The 15,747-nt window shown below is 43.3% G+C and overlaps 1 protein-coding gene across 1 annotated transcript in view; it reads right to left on the bottom strand.

The window, feature by feature from the left end:
• Nucleotides 1-455: 455 nt before the first annotated feature.
• Nucleotides 456-15,747, bottom strand: part of Xpot (exportin for tRNA) — a 41,310-nt gene continuing 26,018 nt past the window's right edge. The window contains exons 19-25 of the mRNA XM_005357930.2: nucleotides 14,446-14,635; nucleotides 13,291-13,407; nucleotides 13,026-13,141; nucleotides 11,939-11,986; nucleotides 5,921-5,992; nucleotides 3,229-3,285; nucleotides 456-1,002 (exon numbers count right to left, since the gene is read on the bottom strand). Coding sequence (XP_005357987.1) covers nucleotides 976-1,002; nucleotides 3,229-3,285; nucleotides 5,921-5,992; nucleotides 11,939-11,986; nucleotides 13,026-13,141; nucleotides 13,291-13,407; nucleotides 14,446-14,635 — 627 coding nt within the window. The 3' untranslated portion in view covers nucleotides 456-975. The remainder of the gene's footprint in view (nucleotides 1,003-3,228; nucleotides 3,286-5,920; nucleotides 5,993-11,938; nucleotides 11,987-13,025; nucleotides 13,142-13,290; nucleotides 13,408-14,445; nucleotides 14,636-15,747) is intronic.

The following is a 15,747-nucleotide window of genomic DNA, read 5'->3' on the forward strand; positions in this document are numbered from 1 at the left end:
CAGTACTTGTAGTAATCAAGCAGTAACTGACTACAAAATCAAACACACAAGTGGTCAGACCTGGTGGTTCACACCTTTAATCCCAGCAGCTAGGAGGCAGAGACAGGCAGATCTCTGAATTTGAAGCCAGTCTGGTCTATATAGCGAGACCCTGTCTCAAGGCAAAAACAAACAAACAAACAAAAATCCAAGTGTACTTATTATGCTCTATGAATACCTAATATCATAGAAAAACATTGGGATTTATAATCCTATCATAGATTCACAGAGCCTGTTTCTAGTGCATTTAAAAGACTAACTTAACAGACTTCCGTTGAGTGACCTTTAAGGATACAGTCAATGAAATAAGGCGTCCACATTCATGTCTGCAAACCTTTAGGTGGGAAATCAGAGAGATTATGCTGGGAAAATGAGGCTATTTATAATAATTCTGGAAAAGACTTGGTATATTTCACTATGTAAAATTTATTTTTTTATAAAAAATGTGTAACACCAGCACCTACTTTTAAACCAACTAATTTAGGAACCCATTCTCTTATAGAACACCCACTGGCATTGAGACAGTTTAAAGAAATGTAATGTTTATCTACAGAAAAAAAATTACGTTTTGATTGTTACCCCATAGTTTGTCTGCACACATAAAACTGAACATTTCCAACTTTACATTCAATTGTTAGAGTCAGTTTCCCACTGCTATAGTTTTTTTTTTAATAAAGAACTTTAGAGTTTCATATAAAGAAAAAATTAAGGTACTAGGATAAAGCTATGTCTTATAAACAGTTTAAACTGGCATGCAGGCAATTGCCACATACCTGCATTTAGGGAAAAATTACACCCATTTACATGAGTCCCACATCACAGCAATACGCTCAAAACGATGTTAAAAGACGAATGTGAATGGCACACAAAAACTGCTTCTTTATAAATTATTAGCTGGAACTCCTGGTCATGACACAGGACAGGGAAATCCAGTCCTCAGGGCTTTGCTCTCTGGAAGAACACCTGCAAAACAGTGTTAAAACAGCACAAGTGTCAGGCAAGGTAGCTCTTTCAGGTCTTTGAATGCCAGTCCCCACTTGGTAACAAACAACACTGCTATGAGCAACAGGATATAGGTTTTGGCAGCTTTTTATTTACTGGTAAAATTAACAGTGGAAAGTTAAATTTAAGGAAGAAAAAAGTCAAAGATAAGACAGAAATCCTAAGCCTTAAAAGACTTCATATTCCTAAGACCTAGATGTCTGGGTTCACCTGACAAGTTAGGTGAGAGGAAGGGTGGGCATGCTAACTCACACCTAAGAGTCCCAAGAGTTGGGAGGCCAAAGCAAGAGACAGTGAATTCTAAGCTAGCCTGGGCTACATAAGAGAGATCCTGTCTCAAAATAAACCAAAACCAAAAAGTGCTAAGAACGACCCTGAATGAGCACAGAAGGAAGCCTTCCAAGAAGACTGTCTTAGCTTTTACTGTCAAGATGACATAGCCTTGGGCCCCCAGCAAAGGAGTCTCAATTGAGGAACTTCCCACATCAATCTGGCCTGTGGGACAGTGTCTTGACTGTTAATTAAAAGAGGCTGGACCAGCCAACTGTGGGCAACACCATTCCCTTAGTAGGCGGCCTTGGACTGTGTAAGAAAACTAGCTACTTTTAGCCTGTGATGAGCCAGCAAGCAGTGCTCTTAGGTGGTTGCGGATTCAAGTTCCTGTCCAGAGCATGCTCATGAGGACTGTGACCTGTAAGCTGGGATGAACCTTTGGCCATGGTATCTGTCATGTCATCAGAATGGCCAGAACAGAGCATGGTAAAGGTAAGCCTAGGACAGCAAAGATGATTCTAACAAGAGAAATACAAACATGGTCTGCCATCAGAACACGGAAACAATGGAAACCCCAGATAAGAAGCATGAACTTGTCTTAGTAAACAGCATTTCCAGTAAAAACACTGGACGAAGAAATACTTGATAGATCAGCCAAGCTATACCAAGGGAAGGAACACTGAGATAGCAGAAGCCATCCAAAAGAGCAGAGAGGAATCATAAGGAGAAAGGACACAGAGATTGTTTCCAGTCAGAAGAAAATGCTAGCACCGAGACACTGCTCTCTGCCACTGAGAAGCCGAGTCAGCCTGCCAGCGCAGTGCATAAGAACCAACCCACCCAAGCACGAGCCTTCCACACGGCCCCAGGACTTCCTGCTACCAACCAAGTCAGATCCAGTCATTTTCACAGGCACTTTCCTTTTTTCCTCCCAAAAAGAAAATTAAAAAAAAAAAAAATCCCTTTATGCTGATAATTGACAAGGGACGATGTCAGAATCAAAAAGGATAGCAAATGCTTTTGACATAAATTCTCTTTAGTTTATGTTATGTTTTTTGATGTTAGAAATTGTACCCAGGGTCTTGTACATGTTAGGCAAGTGTTCCACCACTGACCTGTATCTCCAGCTCTAGATTTAAGAATTCTACTCACTTGAGCTAGGGAGCCACTCACTTGTAACTTGTTAGCCAGAAATGTAGTTTCTCTCTACAAAGGAGAAGCAGTTCTGGCTCCAGCAGACTGTGACTGAGCCCCTTGGGCAGGGAAAAGTCATCTGTGCTGGTACAGTCGTTAAGTATGAGGAAGGAATCTCCAAGTGTTCTATTAGGCAGGGTCTCACTAGGTAGCAGAGGCTGACCATTAATTGTTAATCCTCCTACCTCCATCTTCCAAGTGCAGGGATCACTGGTATCAGTACCAACTGAGGTGTTTAATTTTATTTACTTATAATATTTAATACTTTTGAATGTAAAAAACAGCCTTGCTGGTTAAATCCAAGGGGTATCTTTTGTTTGCTATACATTCAAATGTTTCAAAATGAAATTAAATAATTTATACATCTGCTTTTGTATTTTTAGGTCCTTTCAACTTAATATGAAAGTGTCTCTCAAAATTTCTTGTTCTCCCCATCCTCTAGTACCCATTTAATGACATCATAAAAGTATAAAACAACAAGAAAACCCAAACTCTGGCACTTGCATTCCAATATGTTCAGGATGTTTAGACAATTGCTGCAAATATCTCATTTCAAATATCTTTTTTTCCCAACAGTTTAGCTCAAAGGAGAGTCACAAAAACTTCTGCAATTCCATCTTCTTAGGGCAAAGAGATGCCAAGGTGAGTGAGTTTGTCAGACTACATACCCTCTAACGTCACCTCACTGAGTAAAGACAGGGACATTCCCCAAATACCCACCTTTAGGTAATTTTTAAAAACTTTAGCATCAGGCTGCTGAAGAGCTTGACAGAACTCCTGGGGAAGGCGGGGAAAGAAAGGGAAGAGAAATAGGAAAATCTCTTTAATTCAAGTTATGATATAATTCAATATGATATATGATATAGTTCAATAAATTTTCTAGAGATCTATCTAATGCTGTATAAACACAACATTATTCCTTAATTAACAATACTGCACAGTAGGTATAACTCAAATTATTAATTAATTCATAATAAGCCTTTTGTTTTAAACTGTGGGAATAAACACAGTTCACCATGCACAGTATGGTGCAGACCTGCATGTGGCAGATCTCACAGCTCTTCCTACCCTGGAGAAATGGATGCCTGTGCCCACTCAACACTATCTTTCTGGCCCCACAGCTGCCATTCAGCTTTCTGATTTGGTGAGTCTTACTACTTTAGGGGTTCGGCTGTTTCGTTTGCTGGCGACCAACCTACCAAGTCTGAGATAATACACTGGTTTTGATTTCTTTTGCCCTGATGACTCAAGAGAAAATGAAAGAGCAACTTGTCTGGGTGTAATATTTGAAAATCCCTTATGTAACCTTTGGTAGTGAGAATTGGTTTGACTTGATTTTCATGAGCTGTAATACATCAAAATCAAAAGACAAAAAACAAATCTAAATGATGTAAAATTAATTTTCTAGAGGCCTATCTAATGCTGTATAAACAACACTATTCTTTAATTAACAATACCACACAGTAGGTACACTCTATGCACTGTCTTAAAGCAATAAAATAAAACTTGAAAAAGCTTCATTGGTTGCATGTACCACAGCACAAGAAGTATGGGAAGCTGCTGAACAACGTATGAGCTGTTACACTTTGTCAAATGTCAAAGTACACAGTAACGTTCTAGCCGCCCACCTCAAAACACAACCTCAGACTTAAACATCAAAAACTTGACACAAAGCCGGGCAGTGGTGGTGCACCCTTAACCCCAGCACTCGGGAGGCAGAGGCAGGTGGATTTCTGTGGGTTCGAGGCCAGCCTGGTCTACAAGAGCTAGTTCCAGGACAGGTTCCAAAGGCACAGAGAAACCCTGTCTTGAAAAACCAAAAAAAAAAAAAAAAAAAAAAAAAAAAAAAAAAAAAAAAAAAAAAAAAAAAAAACCAAAAACAAAAAACCAACAACAACAAAAATCCCAAAAAACAAAACCTTGACACAAACCTGGGCAAAAGTTCTTTTGTTTTTTTTTCCCCTTCCTTGTTACCTCTTTCTTTTTTTTCTTTGCCATTTTCATTTGCCTTTGAACCCAAGGTCTTGCACATGGTAGGCAAGCAAACATACTACCACTGAAGTACATGCTTGCCAGAACAAAGTCTTCATGTGCTATGATCACTGCTGGCAAGTGATAGCATGTCTTCATATGCTATGATCACTGTTGACAATCTATAGCACGTCTTCTTCATATGCTATGATCACTGCTGGCAATCTATAGCACGTTTTTTTTCTTCTTTGGTTTGCTTGTCACTCGGCAGCCCCAGCTGGGCCGGAACTCACTTATAATCAAGCAGGTTCCAATTCAGACTCCTGCACTAGTCTCTTAAGTGGCAGAACTGCATGCAGGGGCTACCTTGCCTGCCTGAACGTTCCTCCCACCCTCAAAAGCACACAATACTTCAGAACTGGAATAGAAAGGAAGTGTAATGAGCTTTGGTTTTTAAAAGGCTCTATTTGTTCTTATGTATATGGGCTTGCGTGAGTTTATGTGTACCCCAAGCCCTTAGAGGCTAGAAGGGGGCACTGGAGCCCCTGGAACTGGACTTACAGGTGGTTGTGAGCTACACCGAGGCCCATGAACTCGGATTTTAACAAAACTTGGTATCTTCATAGGTAACAACATAAGCAGCAATACTCAAATGCTCATAATTTCAAAATAGAGACACACACACAAATATTTCCCTTTCCCATTTTTCGAGACAGGGTTTCTCTGTGTAAAAGTCTTAGCTGTCCTGGAACTAGCTTTGTAGACTGGGCTGGTCTTGAACTCACATAGATCCACCTGCCTCTGCCTCCCAAGTGCTGGGATTAAGGGTGTGCACTACGAATGCCCGGCCCACAAATAATTATTTCTAAGTATTTCCAACCAATATGCCATGAAAATAAATGTGACATCAGGTTGGGGATTCCTCATCTGGGAAGCACCAGAGACTGAACCTCGGAGCCCCATGGTGGCATGTCCCTGTAACCCCAGCACGGCAGGAGTGGCAGCAGAAGGACACCTGGGCTGTGGACCAGTCACTGAAGCTCAGCTGTTGAGCCAGAGGCCCGAAACAGATGCCTCAGGGGAGGTGGACGGTATTTCTGAGGATGGCACCTGAGCTTGTCTCTGCATTCATGCGCACACATGCACATACGAATGTGCTTTCTATTAGGTGTGGTTACAGACAATGTTACTATTATTGTGGCCTGTCACTGAACAGTAGGAAGTTAAACTGTATTGGAGATCAGTGAGAATGAACACATAAAACTGTTCTCATTCGGTTTCATGGATTACTTTAGACTCTAGGCTACTGACAGCAAAATAAGTTAAATGTACCCTAACTTCCCGGATATCCTGACTTTTTTGAATTAAAATTTAGATTTGAAGTATACACTCACATTTATTTAATAAAATTCCCAGTGAAATCTGTTAGGAGAGCTCTTACCTGAATTATTTCTGGAGCGACCTGTAAGGAGGGCAGGTACTCTTGTTGAAGGTACTGCACACACTCAGGGCCCTGCAGATGAAAAGACAACTGGGCACTAATAACACGAAGAGATTAGATCAGCACTCCCACACAAATGCGGTACAGTATTGGGGAAAGAACACAGGCTCTAGATCAGACTTTCTTCATTTGAAACCTGACTCTATGCCAACTTAAACTAACTGCTCTAAGTCCCCAGTTCTCCATCTGAAAAATTAAGTTACTGGATAGATTTGATGACCCATAAAAATATCTGTGTACATTATATACAAACAATGTATTATGTAATACATAATATACAACAAAGATTGTGTCTACAGCCACATCTTCTGAGCACTGAAGAACCACAGCAAAGGGCAATACCATCAATCTGCCAGTGAACAGAACACAGATCATGAGGGCATGGAGGGGAGGCTGAGGTGGTGCCAGAAAAAACTGATGTTCTAAAAGCAGTGCAGTTCACTTTCCTTCCCAACACAGTAGGGAAGAGGAAGCCACTGCTGTCAGGTGACCATTTCCTAGCACACCCACATGTGAACCTTCTAAAGTCAGCCTTGGTAAACTCAGTGGAGCAAGAGGACCCTGCCAATCTCTGGGTCCTACCCGCTTCCAACTACAACCAAGAAATCCAGGAGACACTTTGAAAATCGCTTCCCCCTTGATGCGGGATAGTCTTCTGTTTTGAGTTGATTTCATTGGTTAATAAAGAAACTGCCTTGGCCCTTGATAGGACAGGAAATTAGGTAGGCGGAGTAAAACAGAACAGAATGCTGGGAGAAAGTGAGGCTATCGCCATGCCTCTCCTCTCTGAGCCAGATGCGATGAAACTCCAGCCTAAGATGGACGTACACTAGAATCTTCCTGGTAAGCCACCACCTTGTGGTGCTACACAGATTATTAGATATGGGTTAAAGCAAGATATGAGAGTTAGCCAGTAAGAGACTAGAGCTAATGGGCCAAGCAGTGTTTAAATGAATACAATTTGAGTGTTGTTATTTCGGGTGTAAAGCTAGCCGTGCAGGAGCTGGGCAGGACAAAAAGAAGGCTGGCCTGCAGCCCCTCTCTACACCCCCTAGCGATGAATTTTTGAGATTAAGCCATAAAAAAATATTGAACAAATCCAACACTTAGGAAAAGAAGCGCAATTAATTTCCTGGCTTTTGATAACTTGTGCGTGACCACTTGGAGGCCAGAGATTGGTGCTGGCTGTCTTCATACACTGCTCTCTGCCTTATTTCTCAGACAGGGTTGCTCATTGAATCTGGAATTGGCCAATTTGGGAGTAAACTCCAGAGGTGATCCACCTGTCTACATCCCCCACCCCTGCCCCCGCCCCGAGATTACAGATGTGTGTAGCCATGCCTGGTTATTTTGTGGGTGCCGAAGACCTAAACACAGGTCCTTGTGCTTGCACAGTAAGTGTCCAATGGCTGAGCCATCTTCCCTGGCCTGCATTTGATAACTTTTAAGGGCTTTAGTAAATTGATGGTTCCAACCTGGAAGTAAATCACTAAACAAAAGCAGTGGTTCACAGCTAGCCCTGGGGAGGCTCTGAGTATGGTGCCAGCCTGGCCGCAGAGTGAGGCCGCTTCGCTCCCCTGTCCCTCTCCTTCCCTGTCTGCTCTGACTCCTGGCCCTCGACCTAAATGGGCCAGGTCTCAACTTCCCGACCCCTCAGAGAGAATCTGTCAGCTGTGGGGAATGAACACACATTGGTTCTGAAGGGTTTCTCAGGTGGCGCCTCACACCTTTCCCTTAGTCTACCCATTCTGCTTATTTCCAACACACTGACTGCCATTCCCATGAGAGAGAGAGAGAGAGAGAGAGAGAGAGAGAGAGAGAGAGAGAGAGAGAGAGAGAAATTAACTTCTTTTTAAAACACAAAACAAGGGTGTCTGGAAAAGTAGATTGTATTCTAATATTCAAAACCAGAAACAAGTGTCCAGGCATTGGTCTGGGACATCAAAGGGAATAGGCAGGAACCTGGAACCTCTGCGGATCTGACTGTGAGTCTGGGACCTCTGAGGGAGTAGACCAGAGCCAGAAACCTTTCCAGGCCCAACTCCAAACCAGGGACTTCTGCAGGAGGGAATCCAGACCAGGATTTACAGACACAGATCAAAGCTAGTAACCTAGGCCACATCTGCCCCAAGGCAAGGAACTCCATCTTGGGCAACAAATTCCACAGGAGAGGCTCAGAACCAGCTACCTAGGACAGAGAGGGCCTGAGGAAACAAGCTCCGCCAGGAGCAGAAGCCAAGAGCAAATCCAGTCCTGGAACACTGGCAGATCAGGACTGAGCCAGTGATCTCCACCAGAACAGGTTCAACTCCAAGCCAGGGACTTCTGCAGGAGGGGATGCAGACCAGGATTTACAGAATCAGGGCAAAGCCAGCAACCTAGGCCAAAGTAGTATTGAGACAGCAAACTGCAAGAAGCAGTAGTAACCAACTGGGTAACTAGAACTGTGACACTGTACGAGGGACAACCATCTGAGCTTTGGATTCACTGGCACCTAGAAGATTATTTAACAGAATCTCAGACAGCCCCAACCACACCTATTAGAGGAAAAGATGAGTAGAAAAGGTAAGATCACACACTACACCACAAAGAGCAACACAACACCAGTAAAACCTAAAGACCCTACAACAGCAAGACCTGAACAACCAAATATGGATGAACCAGAAGAAAATGACCTAAAAAATAACTTAAGAAGAATGTTTGAAATTCTTAAAGATGAAAAGAGAAATTCCCTTAAAGAATTTGAGGGAAAGACAAAGAATTGGAAGGGTATCAGCAAATCACTTAAAGAAAACCAAGAAAAAGAAATCAAACATATAAAAGAAACTATTCAGGACTTCAAAGCTGAAATAGAAACAATAAAGAGAACACAAGCTGAAGGAATTATAGAAACAGAAATCATGAGAAAAAGATCAGGAACCACAAACACAAGCATGAACAGCAGAATACAAGAAATGGACAAGAGAATCTCAAGCGCTGAAGATACAACAGAGGACATAGACTCATCAGTTAAAGAAAACATTAAATCTAACAAAAGCTTAACACAAAATATCCAGGAAATATGGGACACCATGAAAAGACCAAATCTAAGAATAATAGGTACGGAAGAAGAAATTCAACTCAAAGGCACAGAAACTTTATTTAACAAAATCATAGAAGAAAACTTTCCCCACCTAAAGAAAGATATGCCAATGAAGATACAAGAAGCGTGCAGAACACCAAATAGACTGAATCCAAAAAAGAAGTCCTCAGGGCTGGAGAGGTGGCTCAGTGGTTAAGAGCATTGCCTACTCTTCCAAAGGTCATGAGTTCAGTTCCCGGCAACCACATGGTGGCTCACAACCATCTGTAATGAGGTCTGCTGCCCTCTTCTGGTCTGCACACACACACAGACAGAATATTGTATACATAATAAATAAATAAATATTAAAACAAAAACAAAAACAAAAAAGAAGTCCTCTCGCCACAAAACCAGGAAGCAGAACCAAGCAAAAGTGTTTGAATTAGGACTTTTACTAATTTGGATTGACAGCACTGCTTCAGATCACCATTTTACACTGCTTCTCATCCCTCGTCCCAACTCTCAAGCATCTCCCATCATGACTCTGCCTTACCTTTCACAACAGCCTGACTGTGGTGAAACCCACAGGTAGCACTCTCATTTTTAAGTTATTTTTGATTATGTGTATGTGTGTTTTCAGTGACTGAATGAGTGTGTGTGTCTAGAGACACTGGATCCCTTGAGCTAGAGGTACAGCCCACTCGAGGGCCTTCCCACATGAGTGAAGGGATACAGTCCTCTGCAGGACAGCAAGTACTCTGCCTGTTGAAGCTGACTCTTTTTCTGGGTATTTCTTTGCTGCTGCTTTAGGCAAAGTTCTTTTGGTCCTGATCTTGTAAATTCTGACAGACTAACGGTGAGGATGCCAAAGTCAGCATTTAGTTCTAAGCATATATATCGCTCGTACTCCCAACAGTTTCCTGACCGTCTCTCCTACCCAGCTACCCACACCACAACCACCCGGCCATTCAATTCAACAACACAGCTTCTAACATTTATCCCCATTGCATTTTTAAGCTATTGCTTCTGCCTATATGCATAATTGGGAAGGGCCAAGTCCAGTCTTCCACCAGATCCATCATGGACACCTGTTGTCCTCACACACCATGCTTTGTCCAGAAAGTCAGTCCAGCCAATGCACATCTGTCTTAAGACCTAGCAGACAAACTACACCCCTTTCTGTGGCTTGCTTACTGTTCAGCTAGGCAGTCTGAGTCCTCTGCTATTTTATATACCCACTAAAATGCCTATTTAAACTACTGAATGTTATTTATACATTGTTTTCCCATGATTCTTAGCTCCATAAATAGCAGAAATTGTAGGGTGTCTGTATGTTTCCAAACTCTTTGGGGGCCCGCATCCAGCTTCCAAATAAACACACGGAAGCCTAGTCTTACTTATAAATGTCTGGCTTTGGCTTGCTTATTTCTATCCCATCTATCTTTTGTGTCTGTGCTTTTACCTTTCTTCATTCTCCATACTTTTCTTTCCTTTTTCATCTGTGACTGGCTGTGTGGCTGGCCCCTGGCATCGTCCTCTCCCTAAAAACGGGCCATCCTTCTGCTTAGTCCCCACTAAAGAACCCTTGTTACCTCTTCTGTCAGTTAGTTGTTGCTCAACCTCCTGAACCCAGGTTAATTTTATTTAATCAAACAAATGTACCACATCTTTTCATCGCTGACAAAAGCCAGAAACAACTTAACACACCTTTACACAGTTCAATAATATTCCGCAGCAGGGGATTCATCCTACGCCCTTTTCCGTGCAAACAGCAGCCCTGACCCTACCTAGGGAAGCACAGGTGCCATGCATGGTGGCGCACACTGTGGAACTGAGGACCACCAGCCTTCCACCAGAAGAACAAGACTCGAGCTCAGAGAAGCGAAAGTGCTGCTGTCTCGTTCTTTTACGGAGACAGGGAATGGGCTACTCTGCAGCTAACTGCAGCTCAGGAAATGCAGGTCTGCGCTGGGTCAGAAGAAGAAAAGAGGAATTTTTGAAAAAGAAAAAAAGGTACTTATTTTTAAATGTTGGGAACTAATTCAAGTTATCTGAAAATACCTAAAGTTAGTTATAAGCTATACATAAGATGAGACTGCCCAGAAAGAACTTGGTATTTACAAGTAACAGAAGTCTCTAATCCTATCTGTAAACCCAACATGTGAGAGGCTGAGGCAAAAGAACTGCTTGGGCCACAGTATGAAATCCTGTCTCAACAAACCAATAAAACAGTAAATTAGCAAATAAAAAATAAATCAATTAGCCAGGCGTGGTGGCGCAGGCCTTTAATCCTAGCACATGGGAGGCCGAGGCAGGAGGATCTCTGTGAGTTCAAGGCCAACCTGGTGTACAAATCGAGTTCCAGAACAGCCAGGATTGTTACACAGAGAAACCTCATCTTGAACCAAATATATACATATGTTCATATGTACATATAGACATATACACACACACATATGTACATTAAAGGCTAGAGTAATGGGCTAAGCACCCCAACACCTACCTTAATTACACACGCTGAGGGATGCTTCTAACTCCTGTGCTAAGGAGGCAGAAACCACGGTTCTCTGGAATGCCCTGCCAGCTTAGTCCAGCAAGGAGCCCCAGATCCAGTACACCTGAGGCTGACCTCTGGCCTGCACATATACACACAGACCCACAACCAACAGGGCACAGACATCTGGCTGTACAAATTGAATACTGAAATTATCTTGTGACCCACAGTGTGAAGGCAGCAACAGTCACTGCTACTTTCACTCAGTCCCTTCCACAGCCACAACAATCAGTCCTGAAGTCACCTTTCAGGAAACACAGCTTTCAAGCATAAGTCAGAGCCAACGGAAAGCAGAGCACAGACGGGATAAACTGAGGGAAGGAGCAAGGACTGTAAGCCTTACCCGTTTGAGATGAATTGTTTTCAGAGTCACAGCACACTCAGAAAGCGCCTGCAAAAAACAAGCTTCAGATTTTAATATGGGCAGTTCTTCATTACAAACCCTCCCACCTCCAAGCTACCGCAAGGAAAATCTGCAGAGAAGAAAGCAAAACACAAATCACTGGAGATTGCAGGGAGGACTCGGGGTAGAACACTGGCTGCTCTTCCTGAGAACCAGCAGGGTTTGGTTCTCAGCACCCACACAGTGGCTCACAGCCAACTGTGACTCTAGTCCCAGGGCATCTGACTCCCTCTCTGGCCTCTGGAGGCACTAGGCATGCACATGGCATGTAGACATACATGGAAGCAAACACCCATAGACATAAAAAGAAAAAGAAAACAATACAAAGTGCAGCCCTAATGTAGTATGGCTTTAATAAACCAACGAGAGGTGAGGAAACAGCTCTCACACGAAGTGCTCTGATGATGGGGTCTGGGACCCATCACACAAAAAGAAAATTGTTTATTAATGCTCTTAATCACAGGGGAAGCCCCAGAGCAGGGCATGATGATACATGCATATAATCCCAATGCTCTGGAGGCAGAGGCATGAGGACTGGCTACGTGTTTAAGGGAAGTCTGGTATACACAGTGAGATCCCGGCTAGCTATGGCTACACAGCAAAACCCAAGTGAGGAGGAAGGAAAAGACAGAGAAACTGAAGAGGGGAGAGGAGAGAAAGGAGAAAGTGAGAACGACAAAGAGGAGGGAGGACAGACGGACAGACCAAATGTGTGACATCCTACTTCTATCTCCAGAACAAATAACTCAATGGATCCTAATTTGAAGTCATTATGTATATATAAAAACAATCCATAAAGACACGCGTGGTGGTGGCACACGCCTTTAATCCCAGCACTCAGGAGGCTGAGATAGGCAGATCTCTGTGAGTTCGAGGCCAGCCTGGTCTACAGAGCTAGTTCCAGGACAGGAACCAAAGCTACAGAGAAACCCTGTCTCGAAAAACCAAAATCCATGAAGCAAAATCAGCCTGTCATTAGAGAAGCTTCTACAAGATCTGTGCATGGTAGACAGACTTAGGTACTTACCAACACGGTCTGTGCATCAGCCAGGTCAAAGGTCTGCTTTAGAGGGGCCAGGAAACATGCAGGGACAATGTGCTTATAAACAAAGTCAGCAAATCCCACTGGTCCATCTTTGCCTCCTGCCAAGAGAATCCAAATTTTCACCTTGTTTAAAAAGAAAGTCACTCAGTCCACATAAAGGAAGAGAGGCCTTGGATCTGAGCCCTGGCTGGGGGTGGAGGGAGGTCAGGGTAAACCTCAACAGAATGAGAACAAAACTGCATCTCACCCCAGAGCTCCACCAGCTTCGAGAGAATGATAAAACACGTCTTCTGTGCAATCGGATCTGGGTACTCAACGGCTCCTTGGATAACAGTAACCAGCACACGTTCTACATTCTCTGCACCTGGAAGAAAAGAAAAAACAACCTGAAGCATGCATTTCAAAATACACACTAATCAAAGCACATTACAGCAGTGATAAAATGTCTTCACCTCTTTTATTAACCAACCACCTAAATGCTAAGCACCGAGGACTCCTTTAATATCCTGTTCTGCTGAATTTTATTATTTATTCATCCATTTGTTTATCTTGAACCTTGCTGAATAGGCCAGGCTGGCCTCAAACTCAGAGATGTCTGCCTGCCTGTGCCACACCAACACTGGAATTAAAGGCTCTGTGTGGAGGTCTGAATGAGAATGGGTCCCTAGACTCACATATTTGAAAGCCTGGTCCCCAGCTGGTGGACTGTTTAGGAAGGATTAGGAAGCGTGGCCTTGTTGGTAGAAGGGTGTTACTGGTTGGGTTTGAGGCTTCCACAGCTCCCCGTACTCTCAGTCAGCTCTCTCTGCCTTGTGCCTGTTCTCTCAGCTGCTCTCCAGCACCGTGCCTGCTGTCGTGACCCCGCCATGACTGCCATGGACTTACCCTTCAAAACTGTAAGCAACAATAAGGTCTTTATTTTAACTTGTCTTTGCCACGGTGTCTCATCACAGTGTAACCGATTAGTAATTAGTGCCCAGGTTACCCCTCTTCCCTTGTAAAGAAAAGGGCTGGCTCTAGTTGCTGAGGCTGGCCCCGATACTGTGCACTTCACTGTCCTGCCTCAGTCCCCCAGAAAAGTGCAATAACAGCCACTATGGTTGGCTAGTTCTACTTTCAATTATAAGATGGCCAACAAGCCAGAAGACTCAACTGTCAGGCAATGCTGCTGGTACATGCTTACTACGCTGCTCACCAGCAATTCAAGAGAAACTGAATACAAACTACTTGTAAGGTGCTTTACATGCATTAACTCATTTCTATTCTTAGAGTGCTGGACAACCATAGGGCCACCAGACCACACCCTCACAGTTTGGTGTTTACTTCCACTCACGTTGACCACAGGGTGTACAACTGTGACAGGGACCTCAGCAGACACACGAGGCATGGCGTGCATCCCTACCTTGATTGGCAATCACTTCGCTCATTCCGCTGCCAGTGACTGTTTGCAGGAAGGCGAAGTAACTCCTCCTCAGCATCTGCTTCTCCAGCGCAGCTGACTGGTCGTTGTCTTCTGCTGGTCGTAGCAGCACTTCAAAAATGGCATGAAGCAGGGGCATGAACATCTGCTGTAAAAATGGAGACACCTGAATCTGGAAAAAAGAACATCTGTTACTGCACCCTGGAAGTGATGAAAAACAGTACCGCAAGGCTTCAGAAAGAGTGTGTTAAAAAGTCTTTCCGTGCTCTCTAGGGAGGAAATTTACAACCTAGCAAATTTAAAACAGATACACTACCCAAGGACTCAAGATTAAATTCAACATGCACGGGGCTGAAGAGATGGCCCAGGGGTTAAGAGCACTGGCTGCTCTTCTAGAGGACCTGGATTCCGTTCCCAGCATCCACATGGCAATGCAACCATCAGTAACTTCTGTTCCAAGGACTCTGACGCCCTCTTCTGGATTCTCCAGGCAGTGCATGCACATGGTGCACAGCACGTGTTCCAGCCACACACCATACACATAAAAGTTATGAATCTTAAGTTCAACTTGCTTGGCTGTGGTGATCGCACACGTCTTTAATCCCAGCACTTGGGAGGCAGAGGCAGGTGGATCTCTGAGTTCAAGGCCAGCTTGGTCTATAGAGCAAGTTCCAGGACAGGCTACAAAGCTAACACAGAGAAACCCTTTCTCCAAAAACCAAAAATGTTCAACTTGTATCTTAGAATTTTGGTTGTGGGTCAGTCAGCAAGATGGTTCAGCAGGTAAAGTTACTTACTGTGCAAGCCTAGTGACCTGCGTTCAGCCCCCAGAAACCATGAAAAGATGGAAAGAAAAAACTGATCTCCATGCTTTGGCATGCATGTGCATCCATGAAAAATGAAAAAAATTGAAATAAAATAACAAGTGATCATGATCAAAGTTGGCCAAGAAATATTTTAAGATTTAAGTTTCTAAGGGAAAAAATTCTTTAAAAAATCCAAAGCCTTATTTTTGTAATTAAACTAACATATGTGACTTCCATTAGTTAAGTTCCTTAACCTATCTAGGCCCCAGTTTCCTCTTCTGTAAGGCAGAATTTTTACCATATAAAAATACATAAAATGAGGAATATAAAGCAACATCCAAAATCATTCAGGGCAGAGTTTGAACTCAGAAAGCCTTGTGCGGTCCCAATGAGGAGCAGAAGGAGGGAGAACATGAGCAACGAAGTCGGGACCACGAGGGGTGCACCCACCCACTGAGACAGTGGAGCTGATCTATTG

This window comes from Microtus ochrogaster, chromosome 24, assembly GCF_000317375.1.
Source record: "Microtus ochrogaster isolate Prairie Vole_2 chromosome 24, MicOch1.0, whole genome shotgun sequence".
Classification (NCBI taxonomy): Eukaryota; Metazoa; Chordata; class Mammalia; order Rodentia; family Cricetidae; genus Microtus; species Microtus ochrogaster.